The following is a 13,911-nucleotide window of genomic DNA, read 5'->3' as shown; positions in this document are numbered from 1 at the left end:
TGAAAAAAAATGTTTCTGCCACGGTCAACCAGGCTTCATCTGCTTTACTCAGCCTAGATCTCACTGTTTTAGTCACCCTGGACCAGTCCTATTGATTCCTATAATTGTCCAGACTTCTTCCCAGTTTTCAAAACATTCCATCAGTGTGCTTTTGGTTAATAAACTCAGATAACATCTTTCTTTTCTTACTGTCTCTTGGCACCTAGCACCATGTGAGTTTCAGTTACTGAATTTCTAACACATCCCTGGAGGATTTTATGAATTTAATAAACATTTCTAGAAGTTCAGGAGTCCCTAATAATTAAAGCAAGATGAAAACAATGCTTGGAAGAAAGGAAGTTGAACACTCACAATCATAAGCAAAATTATTCAAACACAATAAATTAAAAAGTTTAATATCATTTTGTGAAAGTATAATGTTAAAATACAGGACAAACTGTGCCCCGTAAGGATTTAATTTGGAACATTTCTGATGATTCTCTATTATTCAAGACTGAATCCTAGCGAACTTGGGACCAAAGCAAAAACATAAATAAATAAATAATAATAATTCACTGAGAAATGTAAATGATATCTATTGATATTACATATAATAATTTAATAAAAAAATAAAGAGACCTTTAAAAACATCCACTGATTACATATAATCAATTATATCTTTAGATCAACTCTCAGGGTCTTCTGTAGATTTTCTATGCTGGCATCTAATGCTGCAAGACCGTCCCTGAAATTCTGCTCATCCTGTGTGTTAAACGTGGTCCAGGAGTTAATGCTCCAATCAGAAGCTAAAGATTTAATATCACACGAGGAAAAGGTGTTTTCTGTCACTGAAGGATGTCCGGTGGATGCTGACTGAACACCCATCCTTAGGCATCGACGGGCATGTTGGGATTGCACTAGCCGATTGTCCAGGCCCTTATTTCTCTGATTTAAATGTAAAGCCATGCCATGATGATCTGAATCGTAATCTCGGCCATCATTCTTCACATCCTGAATGTGAAGCCCATCTGCGATGTCCAGCTTTTCAAAATCACGGCCCATATATTTTAGGCCTATATGAGCATCCACATCTTCCCTTTGATTCTTGGATGTTATCAGCTCATTACACTGAGTGAGTGGACTACTGTGAGCAACTCCTGAGGCAAGCTGCACCACTGGAGTCTCTCTTAAAGGGGTAAATGTTGTTCGCTTCTGCTCTTCTAACTGAGACTCATTATCAGCTATGGTTTCCAGGGTAGGTTTGCGTATATATGGAGAGCAGACTGGCATAAAGTTCTCTTTTCCACCATCAGTCCGACCAGGAGAGGTTGGTTGTAATGTCTGGGACCTACAGTAAACTTGGTGGGGAGGAGAGGCCTGTCTGGTGCCCTCCAGGGTCTGAAGGTAGGTCTTCACAGAGTTTGAAAGTTTATCTGAGACAGCGGTCTCCCTCTGTGCATTTTCATGCAATTCCAGAACACTCTTGGTAAGGTGAGAGTTTGGTTGGCATAAGTCCAACTGATGAGAATATTTGCTGGTGTGTTTTGTTTGACTTATCTGCAAATTTCTGTGTGCATGAAAAAAAAACAACAGCATTTGACCTACATATTCTGTTATATACTACAGTCTCTAAATTACATTTGAAAGGGTAATTTCCTTTTAGTTTAGGTGAGTGGCACTCAAGCCAGAATTTAAATTACATCCATTTGCACAAAGTACAGTATCAAAATTGCTTGTTCTACAGTACAAACAAAAGGAGAACTTGTCATGCAACCTGTCAAAATTAACATATCTACTTTGGCTTTTTTTTTTTTTTTATCAAGTGACATGAATATTCGTCAAAATAGAGTTTGACTGGATGCACATCCTTTCAACAACAAAAAAGAAGCACTTTCTCCTCCTTTTTAAAAGTCGCTCATCTTAACTATAGACAGTTATGTTTATTTGATTTTTTCACTGCTCTCCATGACTCCATGAGAACATACCTAACCCATGGGTTTAGTTAGTTACCTGATGACTTCCTGCAGTCTGCTGATCTCTGCCTCCCTCTGCCGAAGGCTCAAAGTCAGTTCAGTCTTCTCAATCTCATACTTTCCAAGTTTACTCTGCCAACTCTGCATTTCAGCTAATGCCTCACTCACCTCTGCATGGGTAAGTTACATGACAATTACTCACAGCATAAAGAAAAAGGCTTCAAATATGAGTGTAAATTTAACAGCAGTCATGTTTTTTATATTATTAAAATAAATATATCTTGGAATGTGCAACAAATGTTACAGTGGCGTCATACCTGTTAATACAATATCAATATAGTGATTATAAAAATCAATTCTAAGTTGTTGTTTTTTTTTTAAATATGATAATATAAAAATGCTAGATGGTTAACATATTTACTATACTATAATTTAAGAAAATAATAAATAAAACCTATATAGTATTACAAATACAGACTAAAACATGATTTGAAGCTAAAAAAAAAAGAAGAAAAAAAGAACGGTCTAAAAGAATGGTCTTACCCAGTCTTAGTCGTCTGTTCTCTAACTCACACAAGTCTTTGTGCTGCTTCAGGTCACCGTCTTTGTCCTCCATGTCTTTCTGTAGTCTCATGTTGTCCTGTTGCAGAACATCGAGCTCTCTACGGCTCTCATTTAACTGAGTTTGTAGAGTGAGGTTCAGAGACTGCAACGCAACCGCTGTAAAAAAAAAAAAAACCAAGCCAACAAACTCATACATCCATTTGGTTAGAAAATACAAGGTTAAATTCTAAAAACATATACATATTTGTACAATTGTTCTTTCATTGATTTTTTTATTTCTAAATCAAGCCCTTAATAGACATCATGAATCCACTCACCCTCCATGTCAAAGGCCTCCGGCCTGTTACGCCGTTCTGATCTCTCTCTCTCTAATAACTGCTGATTGAGAATACGCAAACGTCTGGGAGTCATGCAAATTAATACAAATTAGACTTGTCAATTAAAGTGTGATTTATTAAGATAAAAATTACAGGATGAAAATTTTACATAATCTGCATAATCAAGCTTATATCCAATGCCATGCAATATACTGACTTCTAAGGTAGCTTTTTGTATGCTATTCAATGCTTTTTTGCCACAGTAAAGACTCTGAATGAACTTGATTTAGAGGCTACACATACCAGTAAATCTGATTAGATTTTAGTTTAGATTAATTAAATGGCATGTACCATGTAATTAATTTAATTGCAGTTTTATTTTCTCTTACCGTATTTTTCGGACTATAAGTCACACCTGAGTATAAGTCGCATGAGTCCAAAAATATGTCACAACGAGGAAAAAAAACATATATAAGACGCACCGTACTATAAGTCGCATTTATTTAGAACCAAGAACCAAGAGAAAACATTACCGTCTACAGCCAGGAGAGGGCACTCTATGTTTTCAGTGTAGACTAGCACGGAGCAGCATAGAGCGCCCTCTCGTGGCTGTAGATGGTAATGTTTTCTCTTGGTTCATTTCTCTCATTTCATGTCAAATTAATTTTGATAAATAAGTCGCACCTGACTACAAGTCGCAGGACCAGCCAAACTATGAAAAAAACTTATAGTCCAGAAAATACGGTATATTGTATTTTGCTGTAGTCACTGACCTTCGCAGCTGTACATTCTCACTCCTGAGTGGCTGTAGGGCGAGTGCGATCTCAGCCTGGATGTTGGTGCTGCCCACCATGACAGGAAGCAGTGAGATGCTCTGCTCCACCTCAGAGATCAGCCGCACAGCATCACTGTCTGCACAGAAGAGTGAACGATAATACCATGTGAAACTAACACACACTCTACTTATTGGCCTAGTTTCTAGAATCTGCAAAACTAGCAACTCAATCCCCGGGTGATCTGATTCTCTGACAGTCCAATATTTTATTATGTTACAGAAAGTGAATTAGAGAATCATCGTATCAGCTTTCATTTATCAGATCTAGAGAGCAGGAGTCAGGACAGAGGGAAGAAAGGAAGATATCCCTGTAATAAAAGCCTGACAACAACAACATACACAAAGAACAATACATTTTTTTAAAGATATGTCGACAAATGTCTCATTGTTTTTGTCTTGTATGATGTACTTTCTATTCCACAGAAGAAAGAACATCATACAGGTTTGGAACTACAAAAGTGTATAATAACTGAATATAGATAGATAGATAGATAGATAGATAGATAGATAGATAGATAGATAGATAGATAGATAGATAGATAGATATTTGCTAAATTTAATATTATATGAAATTATTTTAGATGCATGAAAAAGTCAAACGAAGGAAATGTAGTCAATTATTCTCACCCTGATTAGCAACTAAAGTCTTCAGCTCTCCCAGCAGATATTTAACGGTCATCACTTTCTGTGTGGTTTTCTCTGGGCTGCTGGGTTTGGCGTTGTGATTGAGAACTGTTAATTTCTCACTGATGTCTCTGACAGGTGTAGTGTCCATCCCATCTTTTATTTCATCCTCTGCATTAGTACCACTTTCTTTAGAACAGATCTCCTGCTTCTGGTCATCGCAAATAATTAGTCCATTTGGGTCAGGTTGAGGCTGGCTGGCCTGGGGCTGGTTGGGCACCTGTGTTGTTAGCACTGCAGATGAGGGAAAGGTTGAGGACCACGTGGATGATGCCAAAGGGGCTCTTGGCTCTACAGATCCCACCTAATGATGAAGCATCTATATTATTAGAACCATTAATTCAGTGCTAATTCAGTACTATTAGTTAAATTAAAGGGGCCATATGATGCAATAAAAAAAAAAAAAATTATCTTTGGAGTGTTACAAGCTCTTGGTGCATGAAGAAGATCTATAAAGTTGCAAAGACTAAAGTCTGAAATTCAAAGAGATATTCTTTATAGAGTCAACCACTCCCAACCACTCGTTCTAACACGCCTCCACATCTCTACGTCACTACAATGGAAGATTTGCATAACGACGGCCAAATGTTCACGCAAAGAAAGAAGGTGTAATTGTCATTCTCTCTGTTGCCACCACCGCCATGTCGTAGAGTCGTGTGTGTTTCGTTGTGAAAGCGAAACTACTTGTTTGGCCTTGCAAAAGAGGACATGACTAGAAATCAGTGGTTAAGTTGTATTCCAACACTGTTTCAGAACAGTCCAACACAAATATTCAGATGTGTGCAGCACATTTTATGGAGGACTGTTTCCTGAACCAGTAGCCAGCAATGCATCTGTGACACAAAGGCTGTTTCTATAAAGTTGGGCAGTTCAAACATTGCAAGAACGGTCTGGGGCTTCTGACTCACAGCTTGGAAGTACGTTATTTATATTGAAATAATTTGCCAATGATAATTCAAACCTGAGTTTGAGGCGTGTAGAGTAGGCTTGGTTGTTGTTTTTCAGATCACAAATGTTTTGTTTACGCAGCATGATACACAACGCAATGCATAAAAAGACATGTATCACGGCTGTCAACTGTTTTTAATACTGATAATACAAGGTTTCGAGCACCAAATGAGCATACTGTTTCTTTTCTTTATATTAACAAATTATTTAAATCTTTTATTATTCAAGAGTTATTTGTATAGTGTTTTCCCGGAGGCTATATTCAGCCTGAACAATTAAACTTTCAGAATTATACACCGTCCATCACAACTGAAATATTTATACACAGAATCCAAAATGTGTACACTTTTGTACATTAGTACACTACAGACTTTGAAAATCACATTTATTTCAACAACTAAAAAAAAATGTTCTATACTTGTATTCTGTATATGTGACCATGGACTATGAAAAGGGTCAATTGTTTTAAATTTAGATCATAAATCATCTGGAAGCTGAACAAATAAACTTTCCTTTGATGTATGGTTTGTTATTATAGGTCAATATTTAACTGAGATACTGTACAACTATTTGAGATTATATTGAGAAAATCATCTTTAAATTTGTCCACATTAAGTTCTTAGCAATGCATATTACTAATCAAAAAATAAGTTTAAATATATTTACAGTAAAAAATGTAAAAAAAAAATATTTTCATGGAACATGATCTTTACTTAATATCCTAATGATTTTTAGCATAAAAGAAAAATCAATAAATTTGACCCGTACAATGTATTTTTGGCTATTGCTACAAATATACCCCAGTGGCTTGAGACTGGTTTTGTGGTCCAGGGTCACACACACACACACATATATTTATTTTTATAAATTTTTAATGGATCAACAGCTCTCCTTGTTTGCATAGTGGATTATCGTGCAGTAAACATACAGATTCACTGTGAGCTGATCCAGGTCTCTGAGGGCTCAGTGTAGGTGTGGATGTAGTCAGCCGACAGTTAAATACACTGGATTTGTAAACCTGACCTGCAAACAGAGTGAGTACACAAATTGTATGTTCATTTACTAATTATCTTTACTATGTTAGAGTCATTATACTGTCTGTTAGTTAGTATGTCTGTTACCCGAAGATGGAAGATTACAGCTAGCAGCAGGCTGAGAGTAAGCCAGTGGAAGTGAGTTTTGCGGTTCATGTTCTGCTTGCGTTACAGGGGTCAGACCTGAAGGATGATCCTTTGACACTTGTGTCCGTCTGATCCCAGGGTACTGATCACAGCACCCAGCTGAACTCCGGTGACAACTGGTAGATGGAATCGTCTTCTGCACTGGAGGAGCTACAGTAAAAGAACAACAACAAGTTGTGATCTTGAAAATAACAGGATGAAGATTTTACATAATCTGCATAATCAGGAAGTATCTGTGCTCCTGAAAATGACTTTAACAATAATAACCTGTTTCTGTATTTCATTACATTTACATTTAGCAGAAGCTTTTATCCAAAGTAACTTACAGATGAGGACAATGTAAGCAATCAAAAGCAACAAAAGAGCAATGATATATAAGTGCTATAAGTCTCAGTTAGCTTAAAGGAGTACACGTAGCAAGTTTTTTTTAAATTATATAATCAATAAAAAGTAAACAGATACAATGCAAAAAAAATTGAAAGCTAATGTTAGTTTTTTGTTAGGAAACAAGCAGCAAATAGAGTGCAAGTCTAAAATGGAAAAGTTATATATATATATATATATATATATATATATATATATATATATATATATATATATATGAGAGAGAGAAAGAGAAAGAGAGAGAGAGAATTAGAATAGAGTGCTAGAGTTAGAGGGTCAACTAAAGATGCAAGAGATGTGTTTTTAGCCAATTCTTGAAGATGGCTAAGGACTCAGGTGCTCAGATTGAGTTTGACAGGTCATTCCTCCAGGAGGGAACATTTAATTTAAAAGTCAGTGAAAGTGATTTAGTGCTTCTTTGGGATGGCACAATCAAGTGGCGTTCACTTGCAGAATGCAAACTTCTAGAGGGTACAAAAACTCTGAAGTAATGAATTAGTAGTTTTGTAGGCAAACATCAATGCCTTGAATTTTATGTAGCCAGTGCAAGTTGATAAACAGAGGTGTGTAGTGCATTCTTTTTGGCTCATTAAATTGTTCATGATTAATTGTTAAATTAATTAAAGGTTTGATAGAACTGGCTGGAAGACCTGCCAAGAGAGCATTGCAATAGTCCAGCCTGGACAGTGCAAGAGATTGAACAAGGAGTTGTGAAGCATGCTCCGAAAGAAAGGGTCTGATCTTCTTGATGTTGAATAAAGCAAATCTGCAGGACCGGACAGTTTTAGCAGTGTGGTCTGAAATAGTCAGCTAATCATCAATCATAACTCTAAAGTTTCTGGCTGTTTTTGAAGGAATTATGGTTGACGTGCCTAACTGGATGGTGAAACTGTGGTGAAACTATGAGTTTGCTGGAACCACAAGCATATCCATCTTGGCAAGATTGAGTTGAAGGTAATGGTTCTTTATCCAGCGAGAAATGTCTGTTAGACAAGGTGAGATGAGAGTAGCTACCGTCGGATCATCAGGATGGAATAAAAAGGTTGAGTTGAGTGTCATCAGCATTGCAGTTGTATGAAAAGCCATGGTTTTGAATGACAGAACCTAGTGATGCCATGTAGACAGAGAAGAGAAGTGGTCCAAGAACTGAGCCCTGAGGCACCCCAGTAATTAGATGTTGCAACTTAGTCACTTCACCTCTCCAAGATACTTTGAACGACAGGTAAGACTCAAACCACTGGAGTGCTGTTCTTGAGAAACTCTTTGCCAGTAGGATTGACAGGAGGATCTGGTGGTTTACTGTGCCCAAAGCAACGGACAGATCCAGCAAAATAAGTATTGAAGATTTGGAATCTGCTCTTTTTCTACTTTGGCATTCACACAAATTGTACTAGGGTTTTTACAAAGGATGGAAGTAAAATAGGAAGATTGACAAATGTGTCACATTTCATAAAACAGGTATACATTCTAGCAGAACTTCTTTTGATAAGATACAAAATGTACAATATATTTAAGGCCATTACCTGGCCGTTTGTTTGCATATATAGCTGTGTTTGTCTTCTTCCCATGCCTTTTCTTGTCAGTTTCCATTTTTCTTGATGCATTTTTGGGTTTGGATTTGAAGGTGCAGGTTTTTGTTCCCTGTGGTTTGGGCTTTGATTCTGTTGTGGGAAGATTATTGCTCTCATCACTTCTCAAATGCTGAACATACAAAATGTATGGATTTTGTAAATACAATACCTTCTTGTTCAGTTTGAAATATCCCATTGTGTAAATCAGCACATTGGTCGAGTCCCTTATGTATCATCGTCCACAGGATGCAATTTTTAATCAGAAAGAATTTCACAAAAGCTTAAAAATGTATATACTGATTTTCAGTTCTTTTCAGTTTATACATTACTACTTCTAGTATGTGGCTGCTATTGTTTACCTGATCTTTGGAGTCTGGCTCTGAATAAAGAGAATATGCTGGTTCAAGAGGAGGAACATATCTCCCAGCAACCCTAAACCAGACACCATTTCTGTATGTCAAATGTTTGTTTCAACTATTTAGAAGTGTCTAAATTCATGCAGTATGGACAGGATTTCTGTTATCCAGTCTGTTACCTTTTCTTGTGTATCGGTTCACATCCAGAGGCTGTCAGTCTGCCTGCTGAAATCACCTGCAAAACATAATTTGCTTATTAATAAAACAAAACAATGTACAATAATTTATATAATATAATATAAATATATAGCTTACAACCACTACCTTTGGTCTTGATACTCCCTGTCTTGCCATATTTGATTAAATCTGCAAATTTCACCAAGTGCACCTACCAAGCAACAAATATTTATCCATCGTGATCGTATAGGTCTAATAATGGTTAATGTCATTAACTTCAAAACCGTACAGACCAAATGTCAAATCAAACTGCACTCATCTAAAAACCAGACCCATATGTATGACTCTGCTAAAAAACTAAGGAATGAAAATCAAAACAAACCGCTTCTGTTACAATCATCAGTTGCAGTTTGCGTTCAAAAACGGAAGCTGAGTGCCGTGGACCAATGGGAATACAGTCAGATTTAATCTGTAGATTTCATTCGTGGATTACAGAAAAAAAATCAAACCTGTCATCTATTGGCCTCGGACTATGTCAATCAAATAAGTACTAGCCACTCAGATTCCTCAGACTCAGCCAACGCCCATCACGGCTTCAGACGCCAGAAAGGTGTTTCCATGGAGATGGAATGGAAGAATAATCAGTCTGATATTTTGCGGTTCTGTAAAATGATATTCCAGCATGTCAATTCTATAATTAACGTTTTTTTTGCCTTTAATACTTTTTATACAGTAAGTTAAATAACTTTTATTTTAATTTTCAGTTTCTTAAATAGTCAATATGTTAGCACCATAGACTGTATAAAAACACAAGTAGGCTCATAATACGTTAGTTTTTTTATTTAATTCTAGTGAAATGAAATCGGACAGAATAAGTGGTCCACCATATTTCAGAGCAGAGTGAGAAATACCCTGCATAAAATCCAGTCTTGTGAGAGAACAAGAAAGCTAAAAACCCTGAACGCTATTTTTGACTGGGGTGTTTATCGCCTCCTGGGTAATGGGTAGATGAGGTTACAGTCTGTTCTCTTCCTCTCGTTATCCCATTAAATTCTCATCCAAAACACAGTTTACCACAATTGATGAAATCAGACACCCTCGCGATGCCATATGCCTTCCTGTGGTGAAAGAAATCATACAGCTTTTCAGAAGGAAAAGGTGACCACAAATCATTCATGTTTGATCGTTTATAATGTTATCTATCTTTGAACAGCTACATCTGTAAAATTAATTTATATATTTTAAAGATGTTTATATTCTACAGGGTCTCCAGATAGAGGGTGCCATGTGAAATCTGTCTCTGTAAGATATATGCTACAGGTCACAAAACATCTCAATCAGCAAACATACATTAGAGCACATATGGTCATTGTTTAGATGTGGCATGAGTCATGACATTTCTATATATTATTATTTATTTTGATGTAAATCATGAATTCACTTGTATATGTTTTATTCAGACTCAGCTGTAATTCAGAATCAAGAATATGATCACTTTTGCATGCACAACAGTGAAAATTGCAGGTTTGGGATCCATTAAAATCAAGCACTTTTCTCACTGGCAGAGGGTTTCATTAGACCACTGCTCTGAAGATCTCATTCTCACCAACTTTTCCCTGCATACTCTGAAGAATATAAATTCTTCCTTATGAATGTTTGATGACTTATAGATTTGTGTTCCGCTTTCTCAGCAGGTTATATAAATCTACATAAAGTGATGTGAAGCTGTTCGTTTTGATCCTCACAGCGCTGCCTACTCAATGATGTTTTCCAGCTGGGTTTTGATGACATCCTTCTGGAGGGATGATCACCTGCCTTGGCGTAAGAACTATTATATATAAGACCAAGCATGCATCAAGAATCAATCCATCTGAATCAGGTACATTTTATAATAGCAAAGTTAGACAAATAAAGTATGTCTACTAGAACACTGCATGCTTTCAATTGAATTGCTTGCACACATCTGAAAATGTGAATACATTTTTCTCTTGTATCATACCACTGAGGCTTCTATAAAACCATATTTCCTCAAGAGGGCGGCATTTCAACATTTACGAGCACGTTTTCCTCACATAGCCTCAATCTTTCTAAAAAAGCGTTTGTCATTGAATTTAAGTTATGTAGAAGACCGATTAATCGTATTAATATTATCTTACAAATCAGCAAGTCATGCGGTAGTACAATTATTTAGTAGGCCTATGTCGACATTTGTTTTCGCAGATGTTGAATTCACCCTGTGCAAAATCTGAATCACAGGAAGACCAAATTTCCTGCATGGTTAGAGTCGACAGGGCTATTTAACTTCCAGAAACAACACAATTGTGGTCACGCTCAAGCATACTTTTGATTTCTAAAGGGATGTGCTGATTGACAGTAGTGCTACTGGCACATTCCCACCAAACTAAATAATATTGTTACAACTAGAAAGTTTTTATAGACTGAACCAAGAACCTGATAATAGGCCCTACAAGTGACACAATACAGTAATATTATGCGTACGTTACAATATAAGAATAATCATTCAAATGTCTCTTTAATAGGCCTGCAGGTTATTTCCTGTTAATTTGAGAAACAATGTAGGCTACTCGAACTAATGACTGTGTTTACATGGAGCAGGGGATAGTTTAGGAGGTTTCTTATTATAACTTATTTATTTATAATCTGATTATCTGATTATTATTTTTTTATTTATAATTATTATTATTATTTTCTAATATTAAGTGTGGTTTTCGCTTAAATAAATAAATAAATAAAAATAAAACAAAATAAAAAAGGTCACTCTGAGCAGGGTTTCGGCGGAGGATGGAAAATGGAACACCTGGAGTGGATTTATAGCTTGGATTTGGAGTTGAAACTAGCTCCGCTCCACTCATATGCGCTCCAAACCGTGATGCTTTGGTTTCTTTTTTGGAACCATTTTCGTTTGTGACTAAAAAAAAGAAAAATTTTGTTTATAAAAAAAATAAATAATAATGCTTAAGCAATATTGTTCCTTAATATAGTAAATGTCTATAATAAATGTATTATATAGTGTAAAAATCTATATGTTCTCACTGTTTGTGTGATAATTTCACAGAATAGCTACCTACAAATGCTATTTTTAAAGATTAACATGACCACCACTTTTCATTTAAACAACGATATTTAGTGAACAAAATAACCACTTTTATGGAAATCTGCAAATAAGTTTTAAATAGAGTTCCAATGATAAAAGCATCCTAACAGACCGCGATTCGTTGATTCTAATTAGCAGGCATCCCTTTAACAGGACCGTATGGTGATGGTTTGGGGTTCTCTGGCCTCTTGAGAAATACACACACCCCATTATCAACGCATCAGGAGGACAAATTTGGTCCATTTCTCCACGCTGCGCCACAATAAAGAACCTAGAACGATTGTATATACCTCTATAACAGTCGTTGCATTAGCTGCATTGTTTCCTATGTAATAGTGGGAGGCTGGAGCATACTGTGGAGGCAGTTTGCGGTTCGCTCGGTCAGTGTAGGTTAGCGCTGCCATTATATCCACTGGGTTGTGCGAAACATCGAACGGATGGAGGAATATACTACGGGTGGAGGAGGAACGGATGAATAAGGGATTTTAAGAGAGATGTTTTAACATTGCATACGCGTTTACACGGCTCTCTATATCGGGGTTCCCCCAGCAGTTGTCTTGCAGAGGCGGGTAGGCTTTAAACAAAAGCGCCCCGAGGAGCGCTGGATACAGTATCGCTGAGCGCAGAACCTCGGGCATCATCATCATCATCATCATCATTCACTACTACGAGCGTTCACCAATGGAGACGGCCACGCGCTCTAGTGTTCCTCACACATAGATCACAAAGATCCGTAGGTGTAAAGTCCGACCATCATCATAAGCATCATCCGTGGAAACGTATCCTGCAAAGATGAATTCTGCCGAGGCGGCTGAGGAAGGACCGACCGATCCAGACACGGAGCCGTTTTTAAAAACAGGTATATGCTTTTGTTACATTGGATGTCAATGAGTTTATTTTACTCATCAATCCGCACATGCACTTAGAGGTTGCATTACAGAGTTAAACAGCATTAGAAGCTGTCAGATGTGTCCCATTATGCCCGAATGGCATAATTTAGCGGTCTGGATGTGCATCACACCCTTCACATATAGGATATTGCATATAGTCTGTGATGCATATGCGTGATAAAACTGCCATATTCCTCAAAAGCCTGTGTGTGATGTTCATACGTGATTTGGCACGTTCAACGCCCTTACATTGCATGTCTGGGCTATTGTGCACAAGAGCAAGGAACCCCCCTGTAAATTGTATGCTACCTCACCTGTCACTTTTTCTCACACCCTCAACACCTTCTCTAATTACGTTACTATCACCGACGCGCCAGGGATCGCGTTGCGCGGCGCGGCGCGGCGCGGGAGTGGCTCAGCCTTTTGTCGGTCGTGACATTGATTCATGTTTCTGAAGCCTGTTGATTCAAACAAACAGTAGATATTCTTAGTGCTGTACTTCCTTTTTCACGAGAAACAGAAAAGCATTTTTATTATGAGAAAAGGCAGCGTGGAGAGATGCAAGAAGGGCATCTACTCTTCTGCATCCAGCCCAGTGTCCACCCTGACACCTCCACCAGCTGTGGTTCAGTGATTTTGTTCACTTTTATGTACTAGAGATTTACCAGTGCATGAGCTATGACCCTTAAAACTGACCCACTTCTGGTAAGCCAATAATGCACATCTGTCTGTATGTTGCCTGTGTCGGAATGTGAGTATGCATCTATGGATATCACATATGTGTATGCATAATATGGCATGCATTCACTGTGTTTGGTGAATACATATATATTATATGTCATTTGCATCTATCCTGTGTGTGTGAAGATCATACACTGTCTTTTACATTTCAGTGTCTGCATGATTTACAGTTTATATAATTATTATATGAACAGAG

The 13,911-nt window shown here is 37.2% G+C and overlaps 2 protein-coding genes across 4 annotated transcripts in view; one reads left to right on the top strand and one right to left on the bottom strand.

The window, feature by feature from the left end:
• Positions 1 to 365: 365 nt before the first annotated feature.
• Positions 366 to 9,409, bottom strand: ccdc14 (coiled-coil domain containing 14). Of its 3 annotated transcripts, XM_052558300.1 has the most exons (14): positions 9,352 to 9,409; positions 9,117 to 9,180; positions 8,972 to 9,027; positions 8,796 to 8,868; positions 8,606 to 8,660; positions 8,389 to 8,526; positions 6,422 to 6,631; positions 6,229 to 6,323; positions 4,296 to 4,656; positions 3,607 to 3,745; positions 2,834 to 2,916; positions 2,496 to 2,672; positions 1,990 to 2,122; positions 366 to 1,546 (listed from the first exon to the last, which is right to left on the bottom strand). In XM_052558300.1, the coding sequence occupies exons 2-14, from the start codon at positions 9,144 to 9,146 to the stop codon at positions 652 to 654; spliced, it is 2,445 nt and encodes an 814-aa protein (XP_052414260.1). In that variant the 5' UTR covers positions 9,147 to 9,180; positions 9,352 to 9,409; the 3' UTR covers positions 366 to 651. The 3 variants fall into 3 exon arrangements, with proteins under 3 accessions (XP_052414260.1, XP_052414259.1, XP_052414261.1); XM_052558299.1 differs by having other exon boundaries at positions 9,117 to 9,403; XM_052558301.1 differs by having other exon boundaries at positions 6,518 to 6,631; positions 9,117 to 9,403.
• Positions 9,410 to 12,327: 2,918 nt separating this feature from the next.
• The window catches only part of kalrnb (kalirin RhoGEF kinase b), a 71,862-nt gene continuing 70,278 nt past the window's right edge, over positions 12,328 to 13,911 (top strand). The window contains exon 1 of the mRNA XM_052559290.1: positions 12,328 to 12,943. Within this exon, the coding sequence (XP_052415250.1) occupies positions 12,877 to 12,943 (67 nt within the window). The 5' untranslated portion in view covers positions 12,328 to 12,876. The remainder of the gene's footprint in view (positions 12,944 to 13,911) is intronic.

The sequence above is a fragment of the Carassius gibelio genome, chromosome B6, assembly GCF_023724105.1.
Source record: "Carassius gibelio isolate Cgi1373 ecotype wild population from Czech Republic chromosome B6, carGib1.2-hapl.c, whole genome shotgun sequence".
Taxonomy (NCBI): Eukaryota; Metazoa; Chordata; class Actinopteri; order Cypriniformes; family Cyprinidae; genus Carassius; species Carassius gibelio.
Note: the sequence above shows the minus strand (reverse complement) of the source record. Positions and strands in the feature narration are given on the sequence as shown.

What these genes read in the sequence shown, in the direction of transcription:
- ccdc14 (XM_052558300.1), bottom strand. Translation starts at nt 9,146, where the DNA reads ATGGCAAGACAGGGAGTATCAAGACCAAAG. An exon ending in CTGTAATCTTCCATCTTCGG is followed by an intron (nt 6,324 to 6,421) that starts GTAACAGACATA and finishes CTCTGTTTGCAG; the next exon opens with GTCAGGTTTACAAATCCAGT. An exon ending in GACTTTAGTTGCTAATCAGG is followed by an intron (nt 3,746 to 4,295) that starts GTGAGAATAATT and finishes TCTTCTGTGCAG; the next exon opens with ACAGTGATGCTGTGCGGCTG.